Genomic DNA, 21,487 nt, shown 5'->3' with positions numbered 1-21,487 from the left:
AGTCTACATTTTCAATGAATTCTCCAGGTAACTGAAATGCACAAACATGTAAACAATTCAGTGACTCACTGAGGCCAGCCCCTCAATTCACTGCTGAATAAAGACAGGGCTAGAATATGAAGAAACTATGTTAGAGAAACAGAATGAGGGTTTTGTGACCATTTGTTTTCACCAATGACATCTTTTAATACATTATAATTACACACAATATATACTGACTGAAACAAAACCCATGCCAGGAATGGTAGCACATGCCTGCAGCTCCAGTACCTGAAAGGCATGGGCAGGAGGACTACAAGTTCAAGGCCAGTCTGGTCTAATGATCTAATGAGGAAGTGCCAAGCAAGCCAGGGCTACATAACATGATCTTCTTACAAAGCAAACAATTGAAAAACAAAACAAAAAACAAACAGAAGAAAATAAAGAAAAATCCCCCCAAACAGAAGAGACTCTTTAAAAACCTTACTAAATAATTCATGATGCTTTTTGTCAATAATATAAGTAAAAGCTATGCACTGACAACTCTAAGACAAATCCCCATAAGAATTGTTCACATAATCAAGCTATTAATTAGAAAACAACTTACCTGCCTGTATTTGCACCATCCACAAAAGGATTCCAATGATACATAAAATTCGGGTCTGATGGTAGTCCCTGTGCAGGTCAGTTTAAAATGTTACTCTCACAGACACTAATACCGACAACCATTTGATTTACTAATTACGAATCAGCTATCTTATCTGGTTCAAGAAAACTCTTAGGGTTGTGGCTGTTATCATGGCATCCAATCTGTTTAGACATCTCCACAATTTGTTCTGTCATGTGAAATCTTTAGAACAATGACTCATTATCATTTGATGAAAAAAGAGCTTCCCCACATCTACTAAATATAACTTTAATCTGTAAGGCAAAAACAAACAAAAAGAAACGACCTACAAAAAAACTGGATTATTTGCGTAACTACTCCATCAGCCAGGACAATTAAATAGCCCATTAAATAAGCATAGAGAAGGCCGGTGCATACAGAAACGGGCAGCAAGAAGAATGCGCTCCCCCCACCTCTACCCAAAGACAGAGTGCCTCCGTGTAGCCTCGGTGTCCTGAAACTAATGCTGTAGACAGGCTGGCCTCCAGCTCAGACTTTCCTGCCTCTGCCTCCTGAGTGCTGGGATTAAAGGCATGTGCCACCACTGCCTGGCCTAGAAAATGCATTTTTATTGACTAAAAAGCAGTAGACATTAAGGAATCTTCTAGGCCAATCCTAACAATATCTTTTTATTTATTCCTTTATATACAGGGTTAAATATGTAGTTAATCTCAAAATGGTACCACTTCTGTTGTGATGACATATGCCTATCACTCTGGCACTAGGCTGCTAAAGCAGAGGGCCGTAGCAACTCAAGGGCAGCCTAAGTTACACAGGGAGACCCTCTCATAACAAACAAGGCAAAATAAGCTACAGTAACAAACATAACAGGACCGACAACAGTGTTCCACTAACGACCATGTGTCCAGCCCCAGATAAGATACTTTACACAGAAAAGCAGTGCAAACCTGTGCTCACTTCAAACCTAATGAGTCAGGAAAAGGTGAAAGCTGACTCCACGTCAGTGTTTAACAATCCACGTACGTCCTTCACAAGACTGGGCGTGCTGGACTGAGTGGGTCAACTACACTGCCTGCAGCACCGTCAACTAGATTAGTAGAGTTAATATGTATGCAAGGAGGTTTATATATATACTTAATTTCTTAAAACATCTCACACGAAGTTTTCTCAAACTTTAAATTGAAAATGTTTTAAAGTCGCAGTTACCATTTCGTCTCGGGCTTCTGTTTCTTTCCTCAGAGGTGGTTCAAACTGTAACTTGTCAACTGCAAATACAGAACAGATATGTAAATACAGATGCACACAGCCATCATCTTAAGTGGTTAATTTCAGAAATGAAATGGGAACGAACGCTGCTGAGAGGGAGGAAAAGCAGAGGCACAGGAGAGAGATCTCTCTATTTCTTCTTTAAAACATCTTCATAGTCACCCAGAAAAAAGCACCAATCTGGGATTTCCCCTCGCTTCTATGCTTAATTCTTGGCTAAAATCAGGGAATTTAAGAAGCACTTTTGTGTAAATAAAATGTTTATAAGCTATTGGAAGTAGATGACAAAGGCGAAGACTGTTTCCACGCTGCAGACGGTGCTTTAAGATCAGCAGCAGCTTCACGGCAGGGAAAACCTTGCCGTGTGATGCACAGTTCTTCTAATGAGAAAACCTGAGCTACAGGACGGTGTTCATGGCCTGCGCCAGGCTCTGCCGTGCATTTCATCCGGTCTCATCAGACTACTTCGACAATTCCTTTTAGATGAAATATTCTAATATTCATCTAATATTCTAAATATTCATTACCTACTTACAGTCACTATAATTAAAAACTGAATGTGAATATAAACACCCAAAAGGTTTTCAACATTTACACTCATAAAGATACAAGATTTCTAAATACAAGCTTAATTGTTAAAAGGCTTTCAGGTAAGATCTAGTTGCATTTATCCCCCAAAATAAAACCTATAAAGAATTATACAAAGCATTAGCATAATTTGTTATATAGAGAAAAAGATTAAAACAAATTTTTTCTCCCCCTTCTTTCTTTTTAAAAATTTATTTATTATTAAAGATAGGGCCTGCCACATAGTCCGGGCTGGCCTGGAACTCACTATGCACACTAGGGCTGGCTGCTCACTCGGGACCTTCCTCCTGCCTTAGACTCTGCAGTGTTGGGTGGGATTACAAGTGTGCACAACACGTCTGGCTGAAAACTGTCAGCATGAGAGGAAGACATTCCATAGCGTATGTTCTCTATTTAAAATAGCATTCTAAAACAAAAGCCTCTATTCATTAATAATATTTAATACAACCTACACATTTTTTGAAATATTTCTGTGTATGAATGTTTTGCCTCTGGGTATATATGGTGTTCCCATGAGTGTCTGAACTGGAGTTACAGGCGGTTGTGCACATAACTGGAGACAGCTCTGTGAGCATGGGATTGCCTGTGGTGTCAGGACAGACATCTGAGCTCTGTTCAGGGGACCTAAGAGCACACTCGAGCCTTCAAGAGTCAGCTTGGCTGCCAGGTAATCAAGTCTTCAAAGAAAGAGGACAATATTTAGATGCTAAATATGGCCTTACATTGTTCAAGACACAACAAAAATACTAGACGTGAAGCTGGAATGCAGGAACCACAGGTGGTTGAAGAAAAGAGACTCAGACTATCCAGGCAATCAGCAGACAGCAACTTTAAAAGCTGACCACAAACATGCTTGAGGACTTTAGAGACAGACAAGGGTGAGAAGACAATCGCAGCACAGAAACAAAATTACATTTGTAAATATGCAAATATATGTACACGTGTAATTTGAGTATTACTAAAGTTTGTATTTGGAAAATGGTGTACCTAAAATAAAACTTACTTAATGGCTTAATAGCAGAATGGGGACAAGAACAAAGTTTCTCTTGTGTGTAGACGTCTCAGAAGCAGAGGGGAGACTATGTCAGGTATTTCAGAGAGATCGCAGCAAATGATGAAAACCATGGATTCGTGGACCTACAAGATCTAACGAACCCTAGTCAGACAAGAAGAGAACTGAGTCCATTTGGCATAAAACTGTATACTAAGTGTGTCTTGGCCATGTGCCTGTGATAGATGTAGAAACTGGAGCTGGGGGCAGCACTTCCAGATGCACTGGATGCTTGGTATTTCGTTCAGTGAGGAAGTTTAACAGGCTTCCCTGCCACTCGGCAAAGGAAACAAAACAAAACACTTTGGGGGTGTGGAACAGATAACTTTGTAGGAGTCTCCTCAGCTTGTTTAAAACGTTGACTGACTTGCCTTTTTTTGTAAAAGCAAGAGTTTCACCATGCAGTCCTGGCTGGCCCCGAACACTTGCCACCCTCCTGTCTCAACCTTGTGAATTCTGAGACTATGTGCCACAATGACCATGTGCCTATATCCTGGCCAGGGAGAGAGGAAGAAAATTCTTTCCTGGCACTCATCAGCCAGGGAGGACAAACCCAAACCCAAATGCAAAAGCCAGGAGGAAGGTAATTTCTCCCAAGACTATCCTGCGTGTGTCACGTTTAATGGGACAGGCACTCTCTCTGAGCTATGCTGCTTTCCCACTGAGACACCGCCCTTTAAACCAGGCTGCCAAGGACCTGCCTGTGTGAAATCATGTGCATTACAATGAATCATCACATTATGTCTGGAAGATCTAAGTCACTGACTTAAATCCAGGCCAGACACTGAGCTTCAAGTGCAGGCACTTCTAAACGAGAGCTCAGCTACGGGAAGCTTCAGAGGCCACTCTCAGAACAGACCTGGCGCTCACCCTTTCCCATACAGGTCTTCACTTTGAGTCACTGGTTTAACTCCCCTGAACTCTGCCTGCCCACATGCTTCTTCTTTGATGGTTAGGATGCCACATGGTTTCTGTGGTGCATTTTATAACACTGCAGAGAATTAACAAATGTGACTTTGTTGGACTATCTTTTATTTTATCCCTGGTGAGTTTAACATTTGATATGTTATGGTTTTGATGTGACATGCCCACGAAAATCTAGGTGCTAAGGCTGGTTGCTAGCTGATGGGCTTTGGGGAAGTGACTGGCTCATGAGAGCTGTGACCTTAAGATAGATTAACTCAATGATGGCTCATCAATGGAAAGGCTACAGGGAAATGACAGAGAGTTAAAGGTGGGGCCTTGCTGAAGGGACTGGGTCCTTGGGGACCGCATATTGTTTCTGGCCAGCACATCTTACTCCTCTGATGTCCCATCACATGTGGTGAACAGCTCTTCCACGATGAAGCTCGATTATACTGTTCTGTCTCACTATAGGTCTAGAAGCAAAAGAGCCAAGTGACCAGGGACTGGAACTCTAGAGACCAAGCCAAAGCAAATTTTTCTTCCTTTGTTTACCTCAGATACTTTGCTATATCAACAGCCAGGTTAAAAAATTATTAATATCCACTAAAAATATACAGTAAGAATACATAGAATATCATAATAGCCCAAAACAAATGTCAACAAAAGAATGGATGAGTTGTAATATAATATACTCATAAATGAAATATTCGACTACCAGATATTCCTACATGATGCTGAGAATGACTCTCACAGATACGAATGAGTTAAAGAAAAGGGTCCACTGTGTCAACCTACTTGTCTAAAAGTCAAGGTCAGTTAAAAACAGAACCTATGTGACAGGAGTCAGAATATCAATTGCTCTGGACGGGGAGGGGGAGTTTAGGACGGAAGAATGCTGACTATGGAGGAGCAGGGCAATTCTGAGATTCCAGCTGTGTTCTACACACTGAGCAGGGAGACAGCCACAGGGGTGCCTGTATCTTTAAATTTTTACCACATGTCACACTTAAGATTTGATCATTTTATTATATATTTTACCAGCTTAACTTAAGCAAACTGAAAAAACCAGAATAGAACTGAAATCTTTAAGCAAGCAAGAACAGAGCCATAAAACACTCTGATATCTATAAAAGGAGAAATGTTTAAACGTAAAGACAGAAGAAAAAAATCATTAGTAAAACGACTTCAACTTTATCCAAGGCACACTCAGTGAAATAACCAGGATTCTGAGCACTCATGAGGAAAACTAAATCTTGATCGTCACCCCAACGAGAGAAAAAGAGAGAGAGTCTTTTAGTTAAGACTGGGCATCATAAAGATGTCAACTCTGTTAATATATAAATTTAGTCACACACCTATAAGAATAAAATTTAAAACTAGATATCCAGATTCTAAATGTATTTATATAATAATCAGATATAACTAAAAGAACAGCACTGTGTGCACCTGGACATGATAAAGAGAAGTAAGAGGAGGGGAGAGATGAATTTAACAGAGTTCAGAGATGTAACACTCGTAAGTGTGCGGCTGTACACAGACAGGCATCTTAAAAGCAATGCAACAGAGTCCCCACAAAACAAGTTCTAGGACACGCATGGGGATTTAGTTTTACAATAAAGGATGTATCTTAAATCCATGAGAAAAAAGATTAAAAATTTTAACAAAGCAGCACTGACCCAGGGAAAAGAACTGAAGCCTAGTCTTTACTTTCTACTTTCTAACTTCATGTCAAAGGGGTATGTAAAAAGTGGAATTGCAAAATACAAGAACACACTACATATGCTGCTGAAGAAATGGCTCAGTGATTAAGAGCATGTGTTACTCTTGCAGAAGACTAAGATTTGGTTGCCAGCGCCCACATAGTAGCTCACAATCATCCCTGACTCCAGGTTCAGGGGATCCTATGCTCTTTTCTGACCTCCACAGGCAACAAGCACATTCATGGTACACCTACATACATGCAAGCAAAACAAATACACACAAAAAAAAAATGGATAAATTAAAACAAAGAATATAGCTGGGTGGTGATGCTGTATGCCTTTAATCCCAGCACTCGGGAGGCAGAGGCAGGCAGATTTCTGTGAGTTCAAGGCCAGCCTGGTCTACAAGAGCTAGTTCCAGGACAGGCTCCAAAGCTACAGAGAAACCCTATCTCGAAAAACCTAAAAATATAAAAAGGAAAAGAAAACAAAGAATGTAATATAAAATGCAAAGGCTATAAAGAAAAGACAAATTAGATTACATTAAGAGAACATTTTACAGCGAAACAAAGTAAATATAGCTTTGTCAAAGGAGGTTATCTTTGGTTGTCTGGGGCCCTCAGAAATTTTTTTTTTTACAAGAAACAAGGCTATAGCAAGATGACTCAGTAGGTACATAATAAACAAATAACTAATTTTAGAACGACAACAACAAGCTGGGCACTAGCACTAACAGAGACACTGAATCTTTATTACTGGTTTATCTATGGCAAGTCCTGCTGAGCAATGGACAAGGGAAGACATTCTTTTAAAGAGCTAGGAATATTTTTTAAGCCAGGTGTGCTAGTACAACCTAAAGTCTCAGACCCTGGCAACTGAGGAAGAAAAGTAACTGTGAGTTTGAAGCTGGCCTGGGCAATACAGCCACCTCCCAAAAAATAAAAATAAAATAAAATGCAAACAGCTATTTAATACTTCTTTGTAGAAATTCTAATTGGTTCAAATACTTAGTGAATTATCTTATTCACTATGGTTAAAATTCTTAACCATGAATCTTATTTTATTATGAACTACTTTAATTTCTTGAAACAACACAAATCTAAGTCAGGAAACCCATATCCAAAACTTCTGTTTTTTAAATGCAGCTCAAATGACAAAGGTGGCTGATATAAAATGTTTGCCTGCTTATGATTAACTCACTAAATAAAAATATCAAAATCTCATTTTAAATATTTGTGAGGAGTCATCTTCATATTGACCTCAAATACTGAAAACGCACCCAAACGCCCAATAACAGAAGACTATCTCCTAAGGCATGAAATGCACACGACTCAGCTGGCAACATAAGCATGCAGCTGCGAAGTCAGCACCAGCAAACAGAACCCGCTTCTCTAGCATGTCAAAGTGCAACTTGAGTCACATGAAATATTCACGCCAAAGCAAGAAGTCCGAGAAAAATGGAATGGCTGTAGGTCATGTGATGATGTGCAATACAAACTTTCTATTTTTTATTTCTTGTAAATTTCCTACAATGGGCACAAGTATCTTTATAGTTAAAAACTTTAAAAACAATGATCAATATAGTACAATAAAACTAAAAAAGTAACCTATATTTCTAATATATTCTGAAGTGTTAAAGTATACAGGCCTCAATTAGTCTAAGATAATATAATCCCACAGAAAATATAAGAAAACCCATATCAGCCCTCCAAGACCACCAATGAAAACTACATAGCATATACACACAGTTTATTTCCGAGGCTGTCCGTTCAGCTCTGGAACTCCTGTTTGTAGATCTGATGGTATGACGAATGACCGCATGAGGCTGTGAATGCAAGCACAACATGTTAAAATTTTAACAACAAATGAAAGGCTAAAATTTTCTTCTTTAAACGATTGCTTGTTGACAAGTATGATTATCTACTAAAACATTTCTTCTAAGAAAAACAATAAAAATACAATGAACACTCAGATGTCTTAAATGCTTGTTCACTTCTTCAATGTTTACACCATGAAAACACAGAAGGGATTCAGTCAGATACAAACCTTGGCTTCAAAGAGTTTAGTTTGGGACAACAAAGGACACAGACATGTACAAAATTAGTCAATGGTCAGTGTCATTTAGTTAAAAACAGAAACAACAAAAAAAAAGAATTCCTGTTAAAACCTGGTCAAGGGAGTGATCCCTTCTGTACTGAACTCAGGAGCAGAGGCTCCGCACGCTCTGCTGGGGCCTGAGGTCCAGCAGGCATTGGCTATGCGGTATGTGGAGACGCAGCCGACAGAGACTATGACCACGAGATGTGGAGATGCAGCAAACACAGGCTATGACCACATGATGTGAGAATGGAACACCTGCAAGAAGTGGGTCTTGGTAACTACTTGAGTGTGCTGAAATCAGGAAAGATTAGGGAACTGTGCGGACACAAAACCCCGAATGTCAGATGATGGCTCTCAGTTTTTATTTTTGAGCAGAAAGAAGTGTTTGGAGATTTTACTGCAAGGGATTGGCAGCACCAGAGACAGCTTTAAGGGGAGAATTTCTGCAAGTGTATAAGGGTATAGGAAGGAGAAATACTGGACACAGGCAGAGTCAAAGCATTTTAAGCTATGGGCCTAGAGAGACAGCTCGTTAGTTAAGAGCACATGGAGCTCTTCCATAGGACCCATTCCTTTCTCAGCACCCACAGGCAGTTCACAACCACCTGGATCTCCAATTCCAGAGGACCCGATGCCTTTTCTGGACTCCACAGGCAGCAGACACATAAGTAGGCAACAAAATAAAACAAAAACACTGATACACGTTTAAAGAAAGAAAACACAGGCCACATTGGTAATCTATTATTTCCACCTCTTAGCACAAGCTCAGGCCCCTTAGAAGCTCTGCCTCCAGCTCGGTCCTTAGCTACCAGATTTCTGATGACTCATCAGTTACTGATGGCTCTGAAAATGGCTTGGCTTGTTTTACCTCTCTCCGTTTCAAGATCCCCATCATGCCAAACAATCTCAAAGGCTGATGTGAATGTAGAGATCTGGGTGTAAGACACTGTCAGGTAGCTGGAAGTATTCTAGTCCTAAAGGTCCATCCCAGACCAAATCATCAGCTCTACCATCTGCACTACATTCCAGTTGGGACGTCTGAGTCTGCTCTCACTCCCCTCACAGCTGTTTAATGCTCCTGCTCAGATACCAACTTCATTGATCCATTACTCTCTTACTTGCCGCTCCTATCAGACCTTCACTTCTCTCCCTATCTCGTTTATACCTGGGAGTCTGACAGTTTAAGTAATCTCATCAGTACTGTAAACTCCCTATGCCCTTCACTGCAGTGATACTGCATGCCAACCTTGGGTGCACAACTAGCTATCCCGTATTCACATCTGGGTGCACAGCTAGCTATCCCTTTATTCACATCTGGGGTGCACAGCTAGCTATTCCTCTACCACATCTGGGGTGCACAGCTGGCTATCCCGTATTCACATCTGGGTGCACAGCTAGCTATTCCTCTATTCACATCTGGGGTGCACAGCTAGCTATTCCTCTATTCACATCTGGGCGCACAGCTAGCTATTCCTCTACCATATCTGGGGTGCACAGCTAGTTATTCCTCTATCACATCTGGGGTGCACAGCTGGCTATCCCTTATTCACAAGTGGGTGTCGACTGCTGCTGGAAGCGCTACACAGCAGAGCGCACTGAGAACGTCTGAGCTGTCACCTAACCTCTGCAGCAGTAAGTGCCTTTGCCGCTGAGCCATCTCTGTGGTGTGACCTTAGCTTCGGCAATGTTCTCATGGGGAGCCTCTCTTCCTTTCTGTGGTCTTTACTGGTCTTCCTCACCTAGTGGATCCTTAGTCGATCCTTAAATTGTGAGAGGAATCTCAGGGTCCTCGATCCAATTCCCTCTTCATTTGTCCATCTAAGACGCTTCCCTGGGGGTCACATTTGTTCCTTCTCCAGTGACTCACGTCTATACAGACAAATTCTCCCTACAACCAGCACCTACCTTCTTACTAGACCTCTCATGTCACACACTCAGTGTAAAAGTAAACTCATTTTTCTTTCCAAACTCTACTCATGCTTCTGCCTCAGTAGTGGTTTTGTTCTCCAGGTGTTCAATTCAAAGCCAGCAGCAATTCTCTTCTCACCCTTCCATCTTAGCCACGATTCAGTCGCCAGCTCTCGGATGGTTCCTGAATGAAGAACTCGTAGCTGTGTTCTAGTTTACGTTACTGCCATCTCTCTCCTGCCCACCTGGAGGTTCTTCCACATGTTTCCAGTAAGCAGACTCAGCATTATAAACTCATGAGTACGTTTTCCACAGCGTACATTTGATCATGCCACTTTCTTCCTCTCAACGGCTTCTGATCACCCTGAGTCTAAAGGCAGAGCTTTCCTTAGAGACGGTATCCAGCTCTGTAGCTTCATGCCCCATGGCTTATTCCTGCTCCACCCAGACTGACTTCTCTCTAGTTTCCCCCGTATCCTACTTTCTCTATCACCATCAGGCTTTTAGACACGCTAGGATTTCCTCTGTTAAAGGAGAGTTGGCCTGCAGTTAAGAGCACCGGCTGCTCTTCCAGAGGACTGGCATGCCAGCTTACAAATGTCTGGAACTCTCCTACAAGGCCCGATGCCACTGTCCAGGCAAAACACTTGTACTCATAAAATGATAACATAAATCTAAAAACAAAACAAAGCAAACAAACAACACCTTATTCTTGCTCTCTTTTTCTACTTCCAAGTCATCTTCCAAATATCACTTTTAATATCACTGCTTTAAACATCACTTTTCCACTGAGCTCTTTTCTGCCTGCCCTACCTATGATATCCCTTCATAGGGCCCTGTATTTCTTACGCCATAGGACTATAAGTGCTGTAAATTATGTGTTGCTATTTTTGAATTTCCTCTCTGAGTAACTTGCCCTCTCTGAATGCCAGCACAGCGTCAGTATCACACCACTGTGCTCATGGATGCTAGAAGATTTTGTTTCAAGGATTAAAAAGAATGGCAAATCACAAACAATAGCAAAACAAACATACAAATAACTCTGAGAAGGTAGACAGAACGAGGGAAGTCCACCAAACTTGTAAAGGAGGGGTTTGTGCTTTTACATAATCAGTAAGATTAGTTGGGAATCAAGTAATATCTAACCCAACATTCATGCTGAAGTTTTAAGTTATAGGATTCCACCTATCTGTTGTTTTCAGGCACACTATCCACAAAGCAGCCCTGACTAGCCTAGAACTCACAATGTAACCTAGGCTTGCTTGGGGGCAATCCTTCCGAGTCCTTGGTTTACAGGCTAGCTGTCAATATGCCTGCCTTAAAATCTTGCTAATCTTAATTTTTTAAAAAAAGAATTGTATTTATTTATGTGTATGGATTCATGAATACATGTGCACCTGTAGAGATCCAGGACTTGTGAGACTCAGTTTTCTCACTCACTATATGAGTATCTGGAATCAAACTCAGCTCTTAGGTTATCAAGCAATTCAAGACAATTTAATATCAAATAAAATTGCAGAACTGGATTATAATATATGTGAAGCACTGAGAGAACAAACATTATCTTTTAAAGATTCTATAAGGCCTACATCTGTTAACCGCATCAACAGAAACATTGGTGCCACCAATGAGCAGCAAGTGCCCCATTCCTGATTTACATGTTGCACTACTATATATGGTAAACTCAAAATAATCCTACAATATTTTCAGAGAAGGCATGCACAATAATAGAATACTTACATGTAATTATATAAGAAACTACTGATAAAAAATAATGGAAAGAGTTTCTTTTTCCTACTGAGGATTTCAACTCACTCCTTTAAAATTATCTGTATTTTCTTAGTATACATAAATAGAAAAATTGAAAAATGACCGCCTGAATATCTGAGGAGTCTTTATGAAAAATTATGTGCACAGGCGTTGTGCCTAAACCTTTTCACCACGTTCCAAAGTAGCATTCTTAAAGTCACTATTTCCTAGGAAACAGACGCCATCTCTGCTCTACAGGAGACCACATGCCACCACAGGGGCTGAGATCTGGAGAGGAGGCACCTCTGGATCTCCAGACATGTGTGTAAGGGTTGGAGCAGGGTAACCTCATCTAAACCTCAGTCAATCAGAGAACTCGGAATGAGAACAGAATTAGGAAAACCTTAGCAGGTATAATTAAGTAAATATATGTATAGTTCATACAGTTAGTGTTTTTCGTAGCTAAGCCCATTTTAACTAAATTGAAGATGTAAATTAGAAAATAAATTCCCAACTAGGTATGGTGGCTCACACCAGCAACCCCAGCACTTGGGAGGCCGACACAGGAGGAGGACCTCTGAGCACTCAAGGTTAGCTTGGTCTACACACTGAGCCCCAGGCCAACAGGGATTGTGTGATACCTTATCCATAAAGGCGGCAACAACAACAACAACAAACAAAAAAGTAACTGAAATAAGAGAATACACTCCAAAGCCATCAGAAATCTCAGAAAGTTCTTAAGCGTCCACCTCAAGGTCGTCGTCGTCCCCTTCAGTGTAGTGCGCATGGTGGTCTGGGTTGTTCACCTTGTCCAACAGCTCAACTGCCAGGGCCCGAGACAGACCCGACTGCCCAACAAAGGTGTGCTGAGTGAGAGCCAAACAGACAAACGTCACAGATGTGCCTTCACCTCTATGGCGTATAAAAAGAATGCTACTTGTGACTCTTAAGTCAGTAACTTGTAAGACAAGATAATCGTTGAGTTTGCATAGAGACATGGAGGAGGCAGCAGCGGGAACATCAATCAGTGAGCAACTCAAACACTTGTGCTAAGAGACTAAATGGAAGCCATTTCTCTATGTCAGGTAGTTTAATCCACGTTGGGCTCTTAAACTATAGACAGCTAAATGATGATGCTCACTTATATATACTGGCATGCAAATGAATACTGTGGGATGTTTCACAACAGTAAAAAAGGCATTTTTTGGTATATTTGCATTCACTCAGCTAAATTATAGAGCATCTTAGGTTGTTGTACTCATTAATTTCTCATACAAAGGTATTTTACATATACATGTAAAAGCACATTATAAATTTACATATTAATTAAGAAAAGCAATCAATTTTAGATGATAGTATTTTGGAGAATTTTCTCAGAGGCTGAGGTCATCAAACTGTAGTCTCAGGGCAAAATCTGGTGCACTGCCTACTTGGGTAAATAAAGTGTATATACCATGTATGTACACTGTTTAGGTTATAATGGCAGAACTGAAGAGTTGCGACCAATCTGACAGAAACTGTACAGTCCACAAAGGTAGAAACACTTAGCATCTGATCCCTTATAGAAAGTTCGCTGATCCTTGCTCAACAGATTAACATTTTTACAACATATGCTTTCCTTTAGTGACCCGTCTAGTTCCTACGTTACTGAGTAACCCTCTGTGACCCAATGACTTACAGTCAGAAGCCTTTCAGCAGTTGGTCTTTTCTTAGGGTTCTTAGTTAGTGCTATTTTGACAAAATTATGGAATGTCGATGACCTTCAAATAAAGCGAGAGAGAGCGCATAAAGATATTTCACCAGCATGAGTTTTCTGCTGTTATTATACAAAGCTAACAAAGGAACAGAAAGTGAGAAACAGCATTTCCCCCCTCAGGACTCCATACAGATCAAAAACCTAAACACAAAACACAGCATGTTCCTTGGACACAAGTGCAGCCATCTTGTCTTTTAAGTAATATGCAGCTGAACAGCAAGAGTACTAGATGAGCTCCAAACATTGCACTACAGATCACAAGTGGGCAGATGCATGATTAGAACTTAATCGTTCTAGGTGCAGCTAAAAGCCCATGTTCATAATTGGCATAAATGCCTAATTTATGGAACATTAAAATATTTTTCTATGCTGAAAGTTAGATTACATGGAGGGTAGAGAGACTATTATGAGACAATTTAAGTTCTAAAAGAATTTTTGAAATTCATAAGGAAAGGGCAAAGAAAAATGAGTGATTTTAGCAACCGAAAGGATTTCCCCGCTGTCTGCATTGATGAACCAGGGAGAATCCTATTTTCATTGCTAATGACAAACAGGTTTTTTCTGCCACTGTTAAGATTCCTCTAGTGGAGAATGGCTAAAGAACCAAGGAAGTTGCCATAGTAATCAGCAAAGACAACACACAGCACATCTCATCAAGAGCAATGCAATCACTACTTTGCCCATGGCGGTTTGTGAGAGCCACTCAAAAACACAGTCTAAGGACTGCAGGGGCCTCTAATGCTAGCCACATCTCTGGAATGCAACCACGAATTTCATGCTGATACATACTATTTGCTGTTCCTGGATTATTAAGGCATTCTTGACACAAAGTCTTCCAGTTCAATGACTAGAGCACCAGGTACTAGAGGTCAGCACAGGGTACGTGCCCTTTACTCCTGCCATCACCCAGGATGCTCCTGACTACGACTGTACCCACACAGGTTATGACACATAACTCAGCTCAGAGTCTACTGGGGGAGGGGAGACTACAGTCTGAAATCTCACCATACAGACTGTCTCATGAGAAAAATAAGTGGACATGTACATTTGGAGGCTCACAGGCCTTCTAGACAGCCACACACCTATACAAGAACTATGTGCATGATATTAGACATTTTTACTTGCTGGTTTATTTTATAAAATGCTTATAAATTTCTACAAAAATTTTCAATTTTTACCATCTACTATGTATGAGCTATAATGATAGCTGCAGAAGAAAGAGGGGATGGAGAAGAACATAAGAAATAGCTCCTTCGAACATACAGAAGGAGAACAAAACCATAAGGACTATAAGCATCATCATAGTATCTGGGAAACTTTTTCAAATACCACAGTCCAGGGAAGACAATATATAATTAAAGGATATAAAAAATACAAGGCAATGAAAGTGAATTTTTTCTTCACATATTCATTTCAAATCCCTTCCCTTACCACACCATCTTTACTCAGGACACCAGCATGTTAGAAAAATGGCTGTGTGTCAAGAGCAGGGATGACTGGGAAATAAACCCAGCTCCTCATGCATGCTCAGAGCACAGCCATGCAGCCTTGGGTAAGCTGCTCACAGACGCACAGCAATGCAGCTCTGAGTAAGCTCTTGCCCATGCTCACAGATGCGCAGCCACGCAGCCCTGGGTGAGCTCCTTACCCACGCTCACAGATGCGCAGCCATGAAGCCTGAGTTAGCTGCCCAAAGCTCTGGTTTTATCCTCTATAACGCAAGGAAACTGACTGCTAAATTCTCTAAGACTCTATAATCTTTAACTCACCATTTTGTTTTGTCCTTTAGTTTTGGAGGCTGAAAATTACTTTTTGACATTAGGAAGAGAGCCCTGAAATAAAAATTTCAGTTAAGTTATTAAGAAACTTTCATCACTGTACTGAACAGTCAGAATGAATATTCTGTTATAAATGTGTACAGCACTACCTCATGGAGGGTACTGAGGACACTGCTCAGGACATGGGATGCTTCATACTCTGTTTTCTGATGATACTGGGGGTCATATCCTGTGTGTGGCACAAGCCACACAAGCACTTCTGCTGAGCTGTGCCCACACTCCTTAGCTTGTCTGTATTTTGGACAGGTTATGGAATATTTCCACTAGCTTTAAAAGAAATCTTTAAATGTCAAACAAGCCCTTATTCATAAGACAAAGCCATAAAATGTTGAAGTTTCATTACCACAAATTGTTGACATAACTAATATAATGTAGGCATATTTATATAATCCTCTTTAAGTTTGTAACACAGCAATGACAAGTTACTTTAACATTAACTTACAGGTTTAAATAAAGGCCGACATCTACAACTATTCTGGCAAATTATATCCATTTCCTGATGCTTCCTTTATTTGGACAGTAAATTCTCACACTGTTTATACACAAGCTGCCTACAGGGTATTCTATGAATTGACCTTCAATCTATTTTCTATATGGAGGACTTAAAGAATTTTTAAAATGTTATATTTCAGCATTTGTTACAAAAAATCCCAATCTTTTTACTGAACATAGCAAAGACATACTCTTTACAAAAATGAAATAATTTAATAAAAAACTGAAAGTGGGAAAAAAGTCATGTTCTTACTATTGAACATATTATATATAAAAAACCCCAATCTTTTAAAAGACTTTTATCCAAATGCTTATATTATTAGGTAATATTATGTTTACTGTCTTCACTATTAACCAACTCTCCAGGTCCAAACAAACAAACAGCTGGGCCAACTGCTAAATAACTTGCTTAACAGTGTACAAAGATACTTAGATTTATCACCTTAATAGTGTACACAGAGACTTAGATACAAAGATACTCACATTTATCACCCCAGTTAACTACAAATGGATAGCTCTTAGCATTTTTCCCTTTAAGGCCTGTAAATAACTGTATTTACTGTACTGTATTACAGTTAATAACTGTATTAACTGTAATAAGTGTTACGTGTACTTATTTAACATGACAGGAGCATGACTAAGGACAGCTTGTGGGAGTTGGCTCCCTCTTTCTACCACATGGGGCCTGGGGTCAAACTCAGGTTTCCCATGTATGATTTCCTAGTGTTAACAGCTAAACACTTGTACACTATGAAGCACAGACTGAGTTGTCTTCTAGACTTGCTCATGTCCAGTGTGTACAAAGCCATTCTTATGAAGATGAATGTACTGTCATTTTTGTCTGCAGTGGATTTTCGTTCACTCTGTAGGCCTTTAGTGTCCCATGTGGCTCTTTAGTAGCTGGTACTTGTTCGTAAACTATTTGTGGTTGCTTGAATAAAAATGACCCACACGCTTGCATATTTGCATGGTTAATCCTTATCTGGAAAGGGTTAGGAGCTGTGGCCTTATTGGAGGAGGGAGCAGCTTCGTCCCTGTCAGGCCCAGCGGCTCTGTCTGCTGCTTGTGGATCAGGATGTAAGTTCTGAGCTACTGCTCTGGCAGCCATACCTGCTGCCACGCTCCACCCCTCTGAAACTGCAAGCCCCCCATTAAATGCTTTCTTTTATAAGGGTTTTTTTCTCCTTCTCTTCACAGCAAAGCAGTATCTGAGACACTCTGCTTGCACACAGTCTTTGAATAGCTCCCAATGTAGTATATGTTAATCTGTGGCCAATCACGTACTAGGAGGACATTTCCACTATTTTGGTGATGTTTATGTTGTTTAAAGTTTAGCTCAATATATCCCTTTCATTCATATATATATATGTATATATACACACACACACACACACATATATATATTACACATATAAATGTATATGTAAATCTTTTCACGAGTGTTCATTTTCTTTTTCTAGAACAGAATCCATCTTAAAGCATAAATAACTATTACACTAATCCTAGATACTTCATTATTCCTTCAACAAAGTAAAAGAAACTAAAGTAAGAGAGAATTTAAGCGTTTTCTATCATTTACTTATAAATTCATACAGGTCAAAAGAGAAACAAGATGAACTGATGGAGGAATTAAAATGAAGACTAAAAAAGACAACAATAACTGGTACCTCCTAGTTTGATTATTGGGGGAAATTTGCATAATGGGAAAATTTTAAGCAAGCTAGACACCCACTCTATTGTTCTGTTGTTTTAGGAGCAGCTATACAGCTGGGAGAGAGAAAGAAAGAGGGTTTGCCTCTGCATGTATGTGCAGACTGTGTGCATGTGTGCTCATTCCTGAGTAGGTTATATGACATTACATCTCAGTCCCTTACAGTACGTTTACTATTGTGATAGAGGAATCAGTATTTTATCTCCCCACAGTGTTGTAAATAATGAGAACACCTCATTGGATGAAGATCAAACATAGGCGGCTGAAGCTCTCCAAGCTCAATGGCTGTTATTCCGACTGCCCAGATATCACAGAGTTGGTTGTAGCCACCATTCTTCTCCACCGCTGCCACTTCTGGGGCCATCCTAGAGGGAATCAGTGAGCACGCATTTTCACTTTTAGAAATGACACAGAACACACTACTTTTTGTTATACTCACATGGGGTAAGAGGTCCTTCTTTCTATGTGTTGTTTGTACTGGTTAATGAATAAAGAAACTGCCTTGGCCTAATAGGGCAGAACTTAGGTAGGCAGAGAAGACAGAACTTAATGCTGGGAGGAAGAAAGCAGAGTCAGGAGAAGCCACGGATCCCCCGCCTGAGATGGACGCTGGTTAGAATCTCTCCCGGTAAGCCACTGCCACGTGGTGATATACAGATTAATAGGAATGGGTTAAATTAAGATGCAAGAATTAGCCAATAAGAAACTAGAGCTAATGGGCCAAGCGTGTTTTAATGAATACAGTTTCTGTGTGGTTATTTCTGGGCTAAGGATGCCGGGCGGCTGGGATGAACAAGCGGGCCCTCGCCCAGCAACACTCACAGATGGAAAGAGAGGAAAGAAGAACCTTACCACCCGGCTCCTCATCCCATTTCTAAAATTCATTATTTGGGGGCCAGAGAAATGGCTCAGTGTTAAGAAACACTGGTTACTTTTGCCAAAAAAACCTTGGTTTGGTTTCTAGCACACACATGGTGGCTCACAAACACCCATAATGCCAACTTCAGGGGATTTGATGCTTTTAGGCCTCTGTGGGCACGCATGTGGTGAATATATACTTAGAGACATGTTATCTTTCCTAAGAGTATTCCATCACACATGCTAATTCTGGCCTTGATTCCTAAATTCTGTCCACGTTAAGGTGTTGCTAATAACTCACCTTCAACAGCACCACTTTTCGGCCCACCGCGCTATCCCCAGAACTGACAGCTGACACTCCTTTAGCTTATTTGAGCCACATTTTCTTTCTTAAATTATTCTGAGAAAGCACTTTGCATATAGAAATGCATGAGCCTCTGACAGATTACCACCAGCAAAAGCACCAAGACTAGACACACACACCACTCAGTGGTTCTTAAGCCGCAGGGACAGGTCACTCTCCCAACACTGTAATAGACTTAGGGATGGGGAGTGCACTCACTGGTTCCAAGTATTTCCAACCTGACTGAGCTTACCGAGGGAAACATTTCCCATATTTTAGGATTTGTTAGGTGTTATTCTAACTGCTGCTCAGGAGGCACTCTTTTTAGTGGCATATTAAACATATTAAACAGTTTGGCCAATTTAGCCAGTCCTTCCTGTATTTCACTTGCCTTTTAATTTTTGATTCTGTTGGTAGACAAAGCTTTAAGCTGTCAGGTGATGGGAGCAATCTTTTCCTTTAAAGCTTGATGCCAACAAAAACTTTTTACATCTTTTCTTTTCCTCTACTGTCCCCTGCCCTCCTTTTTTCTAAGATATGGTCTCAAATTCCTAGGTTGATCCCAAACTTGCTTTTAGCTGAGGATGACCTTCAATTTCTGATTTTTCTGCACTTCCAAGCACAGAAAAAAAAAATGTGCCTTCACACTTATGTGGTGTTGGGGATCATGCACACTGGGGAATTACCCCACCAACTGAGCTACATCTCCAACCCCTAACTCATTCGTTTTTAGTTTAGTTTTTTTTTTTTTTTTGACAGGGTCTCATTGTGTAATCCTGGCTGGCTTGGGACTCACTATGTAGTGCAGGCTGGCCTCAAACTCACAGAGCCTGCCTCTGCCTTCCATGAGCATGTGCTACCATGCCCAGCCTGGTTTTTACTTTTACACTTAACTTTCCTCTGAAAGAGCAGCCAGTGCTCTTAACCACGGAGCCATCTCTTCAGCCCTCACACACAGTTTATTTTGGCACTTTATTTTCAAAACAATAAATTATCCAAACACCATATACTGACAAACCCAACTCATAACACAAACTCTGAATGCCACCTGCTATATCATTCATCACATCATTTTAAATATTAAGGAATTTTGTTATTTCTTTTTTATTTTGAGTCAGAGTCTCATACTAAAGCTTAAGTTCCCTGCAAATTCACAGTAATCCTCTAGCTTCAGCTTCCCTAATGCTGAGATTACAAACATGGTCCACATGCCAAGCTTCACACTAACATTTACTATGAGGTCTTCTGTTAACCTCAACTATTTGTCAATAAGGAAGGCAGGGTTTCAGAGAGATTACTGCGGTAGTCACAAGTAGGAGACTTGTTCATGGGGGGCTGCTGGACACCAGTGTAGGACGTGTGGGTTTAGTCCTCGACTAAATTGGAAAGGTACTAGAAGTCTTTCTTTTGAAAACTCCACTCTGTGTACGCCTTTGCCATGGAGAGAGCTGGATGCTGTAAGATCCCCTAACACCATCAGCGCTAGGAAAGCATCATGGAGCACGCAAGGCTCTTGGCCTTTGATGGTTGCTTGTAGTATCAAGGATTAAGGCTGAGCACAAACTGTAAAGAAACGAAACTAGAAGGACAGTCACAACAGTCTTACCAGTAAGGGGTGCCGATGAAAGACTTTCTCTTCGCAATGGTCGCTGTTATTTTTGCAGCCACACCGAAATCAGCTGCAAGGGGAAAAACGCAGCAGAAAATTGGGTAGGGCCTTTTTTTTTTTTAAATACAACCAGCATTTCACATTGGCATAGCCATCAATATTTTATGTATTAACGTGTATAAATTTACTACCAGATCAGTTCTTACTTAGTTCATAACATACTCAATTTAAAAGAAAATTTTCAAAATTTTACTAGAATGAAAACTATACTTTATCAAATTATTTTACAAGTACACTGAAATTAACTTGGGGAAAAAGTGACAAAACTGAAAACATGGGAAAACATACAAAACATACACCTGAATTCCTTTAATCCTAAAACACTAGAAGGTTATTAATTTGTTGCTACGTTTTAGAAAATTTTTCTATGTATATAAAATTTTATAGTTGTTGTTAAACATGATAATAAAATTAAATAATTATTTAGTTCATTTTTGCCATTTAATAAATCAGATTTACTCATATTTCCATTAATATTAATGACATGATGAAAAATATTTCACTGGCTTGTATTTTTCTACCATAAGTAATATGATTAATAGCTTTATGAATATGGGTTTTTATGTATAAGATTAATTTCCTTGAGTAGAATTTTACTCCTTCAAGAATAAAATCAGTATATCACAGGGAGTGATCATTATGATTACATATAAAAAAATTAAACCTATTCAAACTTAAATATCATTTTATATTTTTGGTAAAAAATTTAAGAATTCAAAATAACATACCTAATTTTACATCACCATGGTCCGTTAATAAGATATTTGCACCCTAAAACAAAAGCACAAATACTATTAAACTAGCATCATAAAATTTCTTTCAAAGCTCAGCAATGTAAATATATGAGATGAACTTACTTTGATATCTCTATGCATTTTGCCTTTAGTATGCAAATAGGCAAGACCCTGAAGGTAAAAAAGAATATGCATTAGCAAGACAGTATCA

General features: G+C 39.9%; 1 protein-coding gene across 1 annotated transcript in view; it reads right to left on the bottom strand.

Moving 5' to 3' along the window:
- Nucleotides 1-21,487, bottom strand: part of Map4k5 (mitogen-activated protein kinase kinase kinase kinase 5) — an 87,746-nt gene that overhangs the window by 25,870 nt on the left and 40,389 nt on the right. The window contains exons 6-15 of the mRNA XM_048415953.3: nucleotides 21,400-21,447; nucleotides 21,271-21,313; nucleotides 20,480-20,552; nucleotides 17,906-18,037; nucleotides 15,401-15,463; nucleotides 13,554-13,635; nucleotides 12,625-12,741; nucleotides 7,865-7,943; nucleotides 1,814-1,872; nucleotides 587-654 (exon numbers count right to left, since the gene is read on the bottom strand). Coding sequence (XP_048271910.1) covers nucleotides 587-654; nucleotides 1,814-1,872; nucleotides 7,865-7,943; nucleotides 12,625-12,741; nucleotides 13,554-13,635; nucleotides 15,401-15,463; nucleotides 17,906-18,037; nucleotides 20,480-20,552; nucleotides 21,271-21,313; nucleotides 21,400-21,447 — 764 coding nt within the window. The remainder of the gene's footprint in view (nucleotides 1-586; nucleotides 655-1,813; nucleotides 1,873-7,864; nucleotides 7,944-12,624; nucleotides 12,742-13,553; nucleotides 13,636-15,400; nucleotides 15,464-17,905; nucleotides 18,038-20,479; nucleotides 20,553-21,270; nucleotides 21,314-21,399; nucleotides 21,448-21,487) is intronic.

Source organism: Myodes glareolus, chromosome 11 (genome assembly GCF_982192425.1).
Source record: "Myodes glareolus chromosome 11, mMyoGla1.1, whole genome shotgun sequence".
NCBI classification, from domain to species: Eukaryota; Metazoa; Chordata; class Mammalia; order Rodentia; family Cricetidae; genus Myodes; species Myodes glareolus.
This window is presented reverse-complemented; position numbering and strand designations above follow the sequence as displayed.